At 38.6% G+C, this 14,408-nt stretch overlaps 1 protein-coding gene across 1 annotated transcript; it reads left to right on the top strand.

Annotated features, from left to right (window-relative positions):
- Positions 1–2,979: 2,979 nt before the first annotated feature.
- On the top strand, positions 2,980–4,837 carry LOC122059182. The gene is made up of 3 exons (XM_042621863.1): positions 2,980–3,184; positions 3,276–3,626; positions 3,721–4,837. The coding sequence occupies exons 1-3, from the start codon at positions 3,077–3,079 to the stop codon at positions 4,543–4,545; spliced, it is 1,284 nt and encodes a 427-aa protein (XP_042477797.1). The 5' UTR covers positions 2,980–3,076; the 3' UTR covers positions 4,546–4,837.
- The last annotated feature ends 9,571 nt before the right edge of the window (positions 4,838–14,408 follow it).

Raw genomic sequence — 14,408 nt, 5'->3', positions numbered from 1 at the left:
AATTTATATACATCAATGAGAAATCTCTACACGGTTTAGAGGTTGGGCATTGAGAATACGAAAGGCCCATTTGATAACGTTTCAAGAAACGTGTTTCTGCCTTTTCTGTGTCCAGAAACGATAGAAACGGAACAAAAAACATTTAATAGAACTGCTTCGTTTTACTTGTTTTCAAAAATAGAAATAGAAATTTCTACCTATTTATGGTTCAAGAAACGACCCAGGCTACTTGTTTCGCCGTTTCTGAAAACGATTCATGGCCATTATTTCGCTGATTATTATCTACTTCCAGAAACATGACTTATCAAACACCTTCAATTCCATTTTTATTTGTAAAAAGGGAAATTTATGTTTCTGCCGTTTCTTGAAACAAAAACGACAGAAACTTAATCAAACAGGCCCAAAATGATAGTTGAATGGGCTGAAAACCATATCAAATTGAAGAGGAAAACAAAATTGTGTATGTGACTCATCACTTATTCACTTCTTAGCAAAAAAAAGTGTTTCCCAATCCTCTCCAAAGTTGACGAGTGTTAAATTCTCGGTATCTCAGCAATAACTATGTCGTAACAAACGCACCTTTTCACCAGTAGTTACCATTCGGTTCATTCATGAATGGATGGGGACATTCCCTTCCAGTGACCTTGCAATTCAATGTAAAAATGCTTCCTAAACTGGTCTTAAAAAATTGAAAAATAACAACAAATAATCATATAATACATATAGATTACGTGGTTCAATCATGTATGTTTGCTTTCATAGTGAAGTAAAATCCTACTTTACTATCAATGGAGAATAGGTTTATAGTGCTTGTCTTAACTCCTCTTTCAACTTGTTTAAAACACTCCCTTAGTATCTTTGGGAAGTATATGATAAAACATATTTTAAATGATAAAAAATAGAAATCCATTTAAAACGCGTTTTTGCTACAATGGACATGACTATATTTTTTATCCTAAACAAAGTGGTGTTTGTGATGGATTAAGAGTTTGATCATTATCGTGCGACAATGACATAGAACACAGATATAATCATTGAGAGCACCTTAAACTGTGTCCAAAGGCACCCAACCTTTGAATCTGAGGTACATGATGCAGCAAGCTACAGAGGAGCTTAATCCTAATAAGGTTTCTTCCTCCCCACGTTGAGTAATGACACCAGGAAAGTCCCCCCCTCCCCACCAAAAACAAGGCCGGGCGCCCTAACATAGAATTTCTGCGACTTTTCTAAGAAGAAAAGTCCCCATGCGTGCTTGTTAGGAAAACTAGTGGTGATCCAGAAAATATAAAACCACCAATTAGAATGCTACAAAGATAATAGTGCTATTGACTTCAATGTCTCTCCGTGCTCGAGTCAATTCTTCCCTCTCCATCTCCTTGACTTGTAAATTGCCTTTATGATTGGATTTTTTTTTTTTCGTAAACCTTCATGATTAGAATCAGAGCAAGGTAAAAATTGATTCATTGTCTGTGTTCAGATTCTTTTAAACACTCTCTCACTAAAAGCGAAGGATCATATCATGCATTTAGTTAAACAATACATTATCGATCCTGATTGATCACAATCATTTTTATCCTTACATTTCATAATGATTTTATTCTTGATACCAATATGATGTCTGATCCTAAATTGGGCAGGTATTAATATGATATGGTGGATAGGGTCAATCCAATATCAATACGGATATCCATGCTCCACATAGATGATACCATTTTTCTCTCTTTATTTGATGGTGTGTAAATTTTTTTCTATACTTGCAGTGTGAAAAATTAGGGGTGTCAATTCCAGACTCATACTGGTAGCCCCAATCAAGCCTGACGCATTTATAACCCGACCTAGACCAGCGCTATTAATAAATGTATCGGGTTTACTAGTAATACATACATGATGTAGTCACCTAACCCGACGAGCGTCCGACTGGCCCAACACATTTATAAGCTCGACTTGAAACGATTCCTTTAAGCCCAATCCCTTTAAAATACTACTTGTGTATAGTGCTTAGGCTATTGTGATATGTACAATTGAGATGGTGGTGGTTGTTATATGAATATTCATTTTTTTTTAGGCATAGTTTAATTGATTTGAACTTGCTAAACTTGGGTTGTGTAGACACAGTTTAATTGATTTGAGTTTCGTGGGTTAAAGATCGAGTACCTTAGTAACTTAACTGCTATACACATCTTTGGCTTGATCCATCTCTGCCTTATTTTGTTGGTATTCCCATTCAAGCCCATTTAAGAGACCAACTTTAAAGAGGATCCATTGAAAGTTAAATAGATTTTTAGCTTGGTTTAGGCCCGATTGAAACCTGAGATCGACCCACTTGATTATCAACCGTAACATGCCCATCCTAGCAAAATTCATTTAGCTTAAACATGTGTTTATGATGCAACCCTAAAAATTGGCCAAACCCAATTAGGCCCGATTGAGACTAGCTCAACCCGTATGACACCATAGGAAAACCATCTTTAATACTCAAATCCTTTTCTTCTTCTTCCTCTTTTTTTTTTTTTTTTTTTAATAATTTAAAATAAAGAATGCCATCCACTTGTATATGCCTATGTCTAGACACACCAAATGTGAAGATCATACCGAATGCCCTTCCATAGGTGCTCATGCTAGCATATACCTGTGCCGGTTTTTTCCAGTTGGTGAATTGCTCCCACCGACCACGGTTTTTCAAACCTTTTCGGTTTTTTAATTTAGGAGGAACAGAAGATGTTAGGAAATAGGAATAGGATAATTCCCCAACCGTAAGACCGACCGTGACTTTCAGTCTAGCACGAGGAATGTCCTAGGCAAACCGTTTTATTTACCACGTCAGCGGACCGTCCCAACTTCCAACACATTAGAACACACCAACGACGAACCACATCCAATAAAGTCGAACCTTCGCATCACTATCCTGCTTCCCATTGGTTAATATTCGTCAGTATTCCATGTCAGCATGGCCTTTTAAACCTTTTCCTCTTCGTCCCCTCTTCATTAGTTTTCATTCTCTTTCTTCGATTACTTCTTCGAATTCGTTTCTCCATCTACTCTTCCTGTTTCTCCTCTGCAATTCTAAATTTCTTTCATGGCTCTTCGACCTCTGTTTCTAGCAGAAACTGCAACTCTCATCGCCTTACTAACACTTGGATCAACCGATGCTCTGGGTTCCGCAGGAAGTTCGAAGGCGATTTCCGTAAGAAAAAATTCACCTAATGGTATCTTTACATAATATCAATTTCTTCTTCTTTGATAATTTTCTGAAAATTTTGATTGTGTGTGTATAGGGTCTACGGGATGCGACAGTTAAGGCATTAGGGCTTCAAGCCAATGACCTCAAGATTTCTGGTTTCGATATCAGCGACGCCTTGGTTGGGCATTCTGTAGCTTACGAGTTCGATATTGAGATAGACAAGAAGGTTCTTCCTGTTAAACTGCTCGAGGACGTTAATCGATGGGAATACGTGGATTTGCCCATCTTTCGTACCGAAGATCCTTCGGTATCAGGTCATGACCATAGCAGCTTGGTCGAGCGGAAACCGGACGATCGTGTGTCTCCGGTTTTACCTCCCTTTCAGCTGGCCGGACCTATGGAAATCTGGATTCAGGACGCCAAAGATATGAGGCTTTCCTTGCCGGTGTGTTCTTAAATCTCTTATAGAAATGAATTCCAAAACCCTTTGACGATCTTGTTCTTGATTCCTAATTTTCTTCTTTTTGATTTTTCTGCAGCATGATGTCGATGCCGGCGTGTTGAAGAAGGTGGTCTTAGCAGATGGTGCAGTGGTGTCGGTTAAGGGCGCCAGATCCGTAAGCTTGCGGCACCCTCTCGACCTCCCACTTCCCCTGAACCAATCTCAGGGGAGTTTCGCGTCTGCTCTGCTAACCCTAGCAGATCGTCTCCGCCACAGCTCACGCACGCAGAAGGAACAGCCCCTGTCACTCCGCATAGTCGGGCCGACATCCCTCACTTCTTCGCCCTTTTCTTCTGATAGCAAGTTGAAGCTCAAGCGTCTGGCCCCGGGCCTAGTGGAGCTATCCTCACAGTCCAGAACTAAGGGAATTCAAGCCGTCTCCACCGTCGATGGAGAAGAGGCAGGCGAGCCAACAATACTCCTGACACCCGATCGATTCAACACAATGTGGCCTGTCACGTCCATCAATGGATCAAATCCCAACCTGCAAGGATTTGAGGCGCTGCTTCTCTCTGTCCTGGGTGACAAAGCTAACAAGGAAGGATCGTTCAGGTTGTTGAAGGCGGATGTTTCAGCCCAGACTTTTGTTAAGTTGAGCTTTGGGTTAGAGAAGGCACTAAAGGAAGGTGGAGAAGAAATTAATTGGGAAGCTTTCCCTGAATGGCGGACTAGGCCGGAGTCAGTGAAGATGCAGTTTGAGGTGTTGGCTAAGGTAGATGGGGAGAAGGTTGTGCCCGAGAAGGTGGTGCCTGTTAAACCCATTGAATTCCAAGATTCCACAGCTACTCACGTGCTTACAGGGAACGTCACCATGTCCAAGGTTCCTGTCTTTCATGCTCCTTCTGATCCCTTCACCTTATGATTTGAGGTTCAGAGAAGTGTAAAGATAAGTCAAACATTCTTTCCCTAATCTTTTGGTGGCGCAATTGCCAGCTTCTTATTACGAATTTATCGATGTATAGTTAGACAGAGAGAAGTTCTATCCAATACAATTGTAGATTAGAGAAGGTCATTATGTTGTGCTATGGGGAATTTATAGAAATCCTACCCAATTTTCACTTACAATATGTATTTATTCCTGTGTAAACCATCCTTCATTTTGTATTATGGTTATTACCTCAGTTCTTATACCAACAATGACTAGTTTCAAACAATTTTCCTTTGCTCTTGATGAGATTGTTCTTGTTGATGTCTAAGTCTATGGGATGTTGAATCCTTTTGCTTAGAGGCAGCTTGAGCTTGATGTCGAAGAACTTCCATTGTTGTCTGGCAGATAACTTTGTATGTTCTTCATTTATCATTTGAATTGTGCTGATGCAGACTTATAACCACTTGATAAGATTATTAGTTTTGAGAAACTTGCATGTTTTAATTTGATTATGCTTGCTTGTTTTAACATGAAAGGCAGTAATCTTTATGAGGATCACATTAAACTTCAATCTCAAGAACATTAATGGGATTGGTTTATAATGGTGTCTTTTAGCTTTCTGGATGAAGTAGAAGCTTTGATGGTTGTACCAGCATGATCTTTAGGTCAAACATTTTTGCTATGGAGAATGTGGATGTAATTAGGTGAACCCACAACAGGCAGCTTTGGCAATGAGGACGATTTCTAAGCCAGTAAATAAGGGTCCATTGGAACTGAACTGAACTGAACCGAACTGAGAAGAAAATGAAACTTTTCAATGGGATGTTTGTTTAGAAGTAACGTGGGAACAAATGTTGATTTTATTTTGTGTTTGGTTACTCATTGCACTTCTAATCAACCAAACCCTCAGAGAATGAACTTTCATTGGTAAAAGAGGTGTTGAACCATTTATATAATTCCTTGTAGTGCAATGGCTGTAAATATTGTAATTAGTGAATGTCCATAAACTTCAATGGACATGAACTTTAGATGGCATCCATTGAATTTCAATTTGGTGGATAAGTTTAATCATGCATGAGGAATGTGATAATGCGACATGGACATGCCTTCCCTCTTCTGTAGAACATTCTGGCATTGCATCCCAGCAGATGTTTCTGGTTTTTCTTCTCCATTCAGCAGCTCTCTGGTCAATCTAATTCTTTCTTCTGGAGTTCATTCGACCGATTCCTTAAGATGGTTACTGAGCCTGTTGAAGATTTCAATGGAGACACAGACTATAGCTCTTGTATGGTCAGGGATGGTAACTTGTTTATCTATTGTTTCTGGATTTCTGTCTTGGACACAATCATTCTGCATTCATGCTGAGTCCTTTTATTTTTGAGTTGCAAAAGCTCATGTCAGGAATGAATTGCAGAGACACAATGAAAAGATTTTTTTTTCCCCTTTAAAATGCACAGAGCAAGAACTACAGCAACAACAACAACAATAACAAAGCCTTGTCCCAACTTAATGGGGTTGGCTACATAGATCCAAAGAAAGCCAAAGGAAGAGAAAATAAAAGGCATTAAATGGGGACAGATTGATAACCACTAATAAAGTAGAACACAGCTAAAGCAGGTCTGCTACCTGGATCCTAGCTCTCCAATATGCTCTATTTAAAATCATACTTGGGACTAGACCTAATTTGTGCATATCTTTACTCACAATCTCTCCTATGGTCATTTTAGGTCTGCCTCTTGCTCTTTTGGATCCTTCTATCTGAATCAAGTCACTCCTCTTTACCAGTGCATCAGGTGGCCTTCGCTGAACATGCCCGAACCACCTCAAACGATATTCTCGAAGCTTGTCAGAAATTGGGGCAACCCCCAAGTCTGCTCTAATATGATCATTCCTAACCTTATCTCTTCTACTTTTCCCGCACATCCATCTTAACATTCTCATTTTCGCTACCCCTAGCTTATCAATGTGCTGCTTCTTAAAGTCCCAATATTCCGACCCGTACATCATAGTCGAGCGCACGATAATCAGATATAATTTTTCCTTAAGTTTTGTGTTTGTCACGTAAAACTCCAGATGCATTCCTCCACTTCATCCATCCCACCTTAATCCTATGTGAAACGTCATCCTCTATATCACATTCTTTATTAATGATAGATCCCAAATATCTAAAATAGTTACTTTGCTTGATCCCTCTTTCTTTAATAGTCACTTCGTCATTATCTCTTGTGGAGTGGCTAAAGTTACACATCACATATTTTATCTTTGATTTGCTTATCTTCAGGCCTCTTATTTCCAAGGTAGATCTCCATTGCTCTAGTTTAGCATTGAGTTCTGATTTTGTATCATCCAATAAAACAATATCGTCTGCAAAAAGCATACACCAAGGGACGTCACCTTGTATATCTTTTATCAGCTCATCCAGAACAAGCGCAAACAGATAAGGGCTTAGAGCAGACCCTTGGTGTAGCCCAATAGAAATAGGGAACCTATAGCCTTGACCACCCTTGGTTCGCACACATGTTACCACGTCATCATACATATCTTTAATTACATCCACATATTTACTCGGCACCTTTCTCTTATCTATGACATACCATATTAAATCTCTAGGAACTCTGTCGTAGGCCTTTTCCAAGTTGATGAAGACCGTGTGGAGGTCCTTCTTACCATCTCTAAAGGTCCCCATGAGTCTTCTAATAAGGTATATGGCTTCAATAGATGATCTCCCTGGCATAAAACCAAATTGGTTATCCGAAACTCCTGATTCTCTTCTTAAGTGCACTTCAATAACTTTCTCCCAAAGTTTTATTGTGTGGCTCATAAGTTTTATAACTCTGTAGTTATTGCAATCCTGGATATCGCCTTTATTTTTGTAAATGGGAGTTACAAAACTTCTTCTCCACTCATCAGGCATCTTCCTTGTACTCATACTCTTGTGAAAAAGGTTAGTTTGCCAAGATATGCCATCAATTCCTAAGCTCTTCCAAACTACTATAGGGACATCGTCTGGGCCTGGAGTCTTTCCAGACTTCATCTTTCTTAAAGCATCTTTAACCTCAAAGACTCCAATCCTTCTTACATATCTATATCTAGTGTTGTCTCGATGGGAAGGGGACTCGTAAGGGTAAGATCCACTCGGGTTGTCTCCATTTAGAAGCTTGGAAAAATAATCACTCAATCTCACCATGATGTCTTCATCCTTAACCAACATTTTGCTGCCTTCATCCTTGATTCACTTGACATATTCAAGATCTCTGCTCTTCTTGTCCCTCAACTTAGCTATCTTATATATAGCTTTTTCCCCAGCTTTAGTGTTCAGGTTACTATAGAACTCATCATATTTCTTAGTCTTTGTTTTCCCCACCAATTTTCTAGCTTAATTTATGAAAGAATAGTATTTTTTTTATCCTCATCTTCCTTGGTCCTTTGCCAAGTTTTAAAACAAAACTTCTTATGCTTGATAGCATTTTGAACCTCCTCATCCCATCACCAAGTCTCTTTAAGGTCATGCCCAATGCCTCTCGATTCCCCTAAAACCTCTTTAGCGACATTCTTAATACAGGATGTCATTTTGATCCACATCTCATTGGAGTCTCCTTCATTGTCCCACTTACTAAGTTTGGCTATTTTATTAGTAAAAGTACCCTAAGTGTCTTCTTTTAGTTTCCACCACTTAATCTTAGGGCAAACAGGCTTCTTTGTCTTACGAATCTATGAGCAAAACTGCATATCCATGACCACCAATCTATGTTGAGATGTTAAGCTCTCTACTAGGATAACCTTGCAATCTTTACACATCAATTTATTAGATCTTCTAGTGAGAAAGAAGTCAATTTGGCTATAATGATGGCAACTTCTATAAGTAACAAGGTGTTCCTCCCACTTTTCAAAAAAAAATGTTTAAAATAGGTAGATCATATGCCACTGCAAAGTCTAAAACTGAAATCTCCTCCTCGTTCCTCTCTCCAACACCAAAACCTCCACAAACATCTTCATATCAGTAAGAACTATAGCAAGTTGACCTTATTTTTAGGCTTCCAAGGGACTGAGCTCTACCCTGAAGTTGAGGCAACTGGTTTTGACAACCACTGGATGTTCTGCTCAGACAATGCACCAGTGTAACTCCATTATTGTCTGCAATTTGTGAGAGGTTCATGGAAAACTTACTTCCATTTGGATTGCTAAAGGAACTTCGATCTGAATCTTATGAGAAGCGAAGAAGCATGGACGTGTATGCTCACCCCTTTGTGTACTGCAAATGAGTAGATTGAAGGAACAAAAATGGTATGGTTGCAGGCATTACAGAGTTAAATTCCTAAACTAGAAATATTGTTAACCTTACTGCCATTGGCTGAAAAGAAGTTAATATTGTTTTTTGGTTCACTGGAATGGGAATTAAGATTAAACATGATTCACCACAAATTTAAAGGCTTAAGAATTCAGCTCGAAATGGAAAATTCACCCAATCTGATGTAGATAAATCACTTGGGCTTATTTTATTGTAAATAAGCATTGGGTTGTGTTATGTATGTGTTGGGTCTTTGATCTCATGAGTTTTCTTTGAAATGGACCACTTTAATGGGCCTAAAACATGGGTAAAAGGTAGAAAAATGAGATTTAATTAATTAGTTTAATTAGTTGTTATTTAATTCAATAAAGGCTCATTAGGCTTTTGGTTGGTTGTAAAGTCCTAGATGGACTATTAGTTAGTTAGTCCTACTCCATGTTGGAGTCATAAAGTCAAATCCTTGTCCTATTTTGAATTCTTAGTTGTAGTAGGAGTGTCTAGTCCTCTTTGGAAACTAGCTCATAGTCTTAGTATGATTATAAACTTCTCCTCTATAAATAGAGAGGCATATATACCATCATTGCTAAGATTTGAATGAAAAGAAAGTTTACAACTAAATGCTGAGAGCAGTTGAGATAGCTGTGGGTGAGAAACCCAGGCTGAGATAGCCACCTCCTCCCCCACTTTTCTTTATTTCTTCTTTGTTTAATCTTTCTATTTTCATTCTTAATTGCTATTGTTTATGTTTACTGCTGCTGTGAGTATTAAAGAAGTTCAGATTTGTCCAAGCATTAAAAATCAGAATCGATCAGCCAAAGAGTTCCTGTTCTTAAAGCCAATCGACCATCATTATTGCCCAAGTCTGAGATCTGATCTATAGATCCTTTTGGGGACTAGTTCTACACTCTTAGAAGATCAATCGATCCTCTGTTGAAGACCATCTAAAGTCGATCAACTGTTGTTCTGAAGAATCTTGAAGTTTTCTCTTTCCTAGGTCAGAAAATCACGAAAGCTTGTAACTTCACACCCAACAGTCAGAATCCTCTCAACTTTGGGGGGTTTTGTACCATCCCTAGGGACTATCTACACCCAAAAGTGCAGCTCAATCGGACTCCTACAGACCTGACCACACCTCTCTCTCTCTAGCTTTATAGTAGATCTTTCTCTCACCTATATCGGGTTGGGTTTTGGGCTAGTTTTGCTCCTACATTAGTATTATATCTTTGGGGGTTTATTTGATGGCATTATTTCTTTGTTTCCTACTCCTATTTATATTGTTTGGAGTTATAAACTGCTGGGGTAGTTTCTTGTAATCTACTCCTACATTAAGTGGTATCAGAGTTATGGTTGAAGAAAGCTCCAAACAATCTATCAGAACCTAACCGAAGATGGTTCCATCAGTTTGTTACTTCATTGGATAAATGGTTGCATTCTACATCCTTGATTGGTTAGATTCTTTGGAGGAATATTTTGACTACTATAACTTAACAGAGACGTAAAAGCTTCAAGTTGTTTGCTTTCGGTTGATTGGTCGTGCTAGAAATTGGTGGAGAGTTCATGAGAAGCAACTCCGAGTTCGAGGACATGAGCCTAGAACTTGGGAAAATGTGAAGTATGAGTTAGCGACACAATATCTCCCTGTATATTTTCACAGAAGACTCTTCCCTCCACAAGATTTCCATCCGAATACATCTATAGGCCTAAAGTTCGAAGAATTGAAGGAAGCTACTGCTGCCCAATCTAATGATTAGCCATGTTATTTTCATGGGGAATTCCTTAAATGGATGCGTAAATTAGAGATGTACTTTGACAACTACAACATAACAGAGACTCAAAAATGCCAATATGCATGTTTCTAGATGAGCGATTGTGTTCAGATGCAATGGAGAGTCCATGAAATGCAACTTCAAGCTCAATGATGTAAACCTAGAACGGGGGATGAGATGTAGTATGAGTTGGCAGACATGTGCCTATCTGAGCATGAACGAAGTAGGTACTTCCTTCCACAAGATGTCCAAAAGCCACCCACAATTGACAAGAGTATGAAGGAATCATTAGCATCTATTGCAAAGGAGCAACAAGAGAAGACACCTTTGACTAGTGAACTAGAGTCAAAAGTTGAGGTTAGTGTTAAAAAATTTTCAGCCATTCCTATTGTTGAGGAAGAACTAGTCATTGATGTTTCCATCAACGAGACTCATATAGAAGAATTCGAAAGTAACAAAGTTGACACAACGAACAATGAGGTTAACACTAAGGAACTTGACACTATAACAAATATGATAATTATGAATAGCTAAGAGGAAGATCCTAAATGGTTCAAGAATGAAGTTGAGTTTGAACCATCAACGGAACCGATTGGGAACCACTAGGTAGATGAACCAAAACAACTTTATGCTGCATTGAAGTTAGAAGAGATCAAAGGTGCATATATAAATGACCTTATGGATACATCCTAAGATGTTGAAGTTGAGCATGTAGAGTTCGTCATTCCATTAAAGTATCTTGAAGATCGAGCTTCTCACATTCTAGACTACATCTTTATTATCAAAGAGCTACCTAAATTTTTCTATGGCTTAAAGAAGGACATGCACCATGATATAATCACCCTCATACTCTACAAAATACTAGGACAAATTTTTTCTAAGAGAAGGTGAGTTGATTTAGATAAGTCACTTGAGCTTATTTTATTACAAATAAGCTTTGGGTTGTGTTATGTCTGTCCTATGAGTTTTCTTTGAAATTGACCACTTTAATGGGCCTAAAACATGGGTAGAAGGTAAAAAAATGGAATTTAATTCATTATTTTAATTAGTTGTTATTTAATTCAATAAATGCCCATTAGGCCATTGGTTGGTTGTAATGTTCTTTATGAACTATTAGTTAGTTAGTCTTACTCCATGTTGGAGTTATAATGTCAAGTCCTAGTCCTATTTTGAATTCCTAGTTGTAATAGAGTGTTTAGTTCTCTTTGGAAACTAACTCCTAGTTTTAGTATGATTGTAAACTTTCCCTCTATAAATAGAGAGGTATATGTACCATTATTGCTCAGATTTGAATGAAAAGAAAGTTTGCAACTAAATGCTGAGAGCAGCTGAGATAGCCACCTCCTCCCCCACTTTCCCTTGTTTCGTCTTTGTTTAATCCTTCTTCATTCTTAATTGTTGTTGCTTATGTTTACTGTTGCTGTGAATATTAAAGAAGTTCAGATCTGTCCAAGCATTAAAAACCAGAATTGATCAGCCAAAGAGTTCAAGTTCTTAAAACCAATCGACCCTCATTGTTGCCCAAGTCTGAGATCTAGTCTGTAAATCCTTTTAGGGACTGGTTCTACACTTTTAAAAGATCAATCGATCCTCTCTTGAAGACCATCTGAAGTCGACCAGTTGTTATTCTGAAGAATTTTGAAGTTTTCTCTCTCTTAGGTCAAAAAATCAAGAAAGCTTGTAACTTTACAACCAGCCGTCAAAATCCTCTCAACTTTGGGAGGTTTTGTACCCTCCCTAGGGACTATCTATGCCCAAGAGTACAGCTCAATCATACTCCTACAGACCTGGCTGCACCTCTCTCTCTCCAGCTTTATAGCAAGTCTTTCTCTCTCCTATCGGGTTGGGTTTTGGGCCGATTTTGCTCCTGCATTAGTATTGTATCTTTGGGGATTTATTTGATGGCCTTATTTCTTTGTTTCCTGTTCCTATTTGTATTGTTTGGGTTATAAACTGCTGGGGCAGTTTCTTGTAATCTACTCATGCGTTACAATCTGATTCTGATTCCTATTGCATAAAAATTCCTCTGCAGGGAGGCAATGAGCGGCACCCTAGTCGTTGGATCCTCCCTGCCACTCACTGCTCACTAAGGATTTTGAGTCCGATAAGTTGTTTCAGTAGGGGGAGTGTGGGGGTTGTGCCCAACACATGCGAGAGTGGAATGACTGCCCCACTCTTATGAAAGGCAATAATACCGGCCCTATTGACGTTTTTATGTGTGCTCTCATTGAGGGCGGACTCCTGGACAGAGAACACTTCCCTGTTTAATTTCTCCATTTCTAAATACAATGCACGAGTAGAACAGAAAGCCAGAAAAACAAAGGCACATAAGCTTTTGTAAAGCCCAAATCCCAAGGCCCAGAGGTTTCCGAGATGGGGTGAGGAGCCCATGTTTCATCTCCGTTAATGGGCTGACTGGGCTGAAAATTAGAGGTAAACCTCTCTCTCTCTCTCTCTCTCTCTCTCTCTCTCGTTGCTATTCTGGTTTAATTCTATTACTTTCTAGTTTGGTTTTGGCACTATTCTACCAAGATTTGGGAAAACTTAGATAGATAATATTGCATGGCATGTGAACTCTCTCTTTCATGCAGAAAGGCAACCAACGCTTACTGTCCTACTTAATGGGGCTTACTAAAAATAGAAAGCTGAGACTATCTTATTATATAATCATTGGAAAAAAAAAAAATCTCCATGTCATTGGAGTGGGGATTCCATTTTCCTATCACAAATGTAAGCTCTTTTATTGCATGGCATGTGAACTCTCTAGAAAGTGTGGGAGGTAATTAAGGCTAGTAAGAGAGAGGAGATGATAAGAGGGAAGGTGATTGATTTTAGCAAGAAGAAGGGAAAGTGTGAGTTAGTGTTATAAATATGTAAATAAAGAATGTTAGGGTAGGGGTCAAAAGGGGGCAGTACCCTTCAAGACCCTTAAAGAAATTAATGTTTAAGAAATTAAATAAAGAAGTTTTATGTGTGCTTTTAATTAGAGAGGGCCCATATTATATGTTAAGGCTCTCTACCCCAAGTATATTGCACTTTCCACAAGATGATGCATTAGGTCACACCAAAAGAATGGTATGTTAGGTTATATTAGATTAGATTAGATTAGATTAAATAAGATAAAAGTAAATGCTAAAATAATCTCTCCACTAATCCACCTACTCCCCTCCAAATAAATAAACAAATAGATCTAAAAAACTTTTGTTGAACCCTCTCTTACTTTAATTTCTTCAAACGATTTAAAATTTTTTTTCAATCTATGTGACCATTGATTTGATAAAATTAAAAGGGTAGGAGATGATATGCTGCTGATGTGGGTTGAAATCCCTTGCATCAATCCAATGAAGCACGAAAAGGAGCATCATGCGAGTTCATATACTGAAAAACCAACACGTCGTAGAGAAAAGAGTGTGAGAAGACATGATACAAGCAGCAGCGTGGCCGTCATATCAAAATGATGTTGTGAGCTGTTATTAAGAAAGATTAGGAAGTGGAGGAACAAAAAATGTGTGAAGTCTCCTCTCCAACACTCCTACTTTTAAGCTGAGGTCCTTATGTCAGGAGTTAAGGAGTAAGTCATTGTTTTGTAAACTGATGATGATGAATTGACGATGATGTGTTAAGAGGGAGGAAAAAAAAAAGATTTCGGGGTTGGGGGGTAGCGCATGCCATGACATGCAGGAAATACATATGTGTTGGGGGTGGAAATACATATGTGTTGGGGGTCACATTCTCATCATTGCCTGTCCCTTAGGATCTCATCTCACCAAGTGGCTCTCATTATCAGAAAACCCCAATTTGTT

The sequence above is a fragment of the Macadamia integrifolia genome, chromosome 13, assembly GCF_013358625.1.
Source record: "Macadamia integrifolia cultivar HAES 741 chromosome 13, SCU_Mint_v3, whole genome shotgun sequence".
In the NCBI taxonomy this organism is placed as follows: Eukaryota; Viridiplantae; Streptophyta; class Magnoliopsida; order Proteales; family Proteaceae; genus Macadamia; species Macadamia integrifolia.
This window is presented reverse-complemented; position numbering and strand designations above follow the sequence as displayed.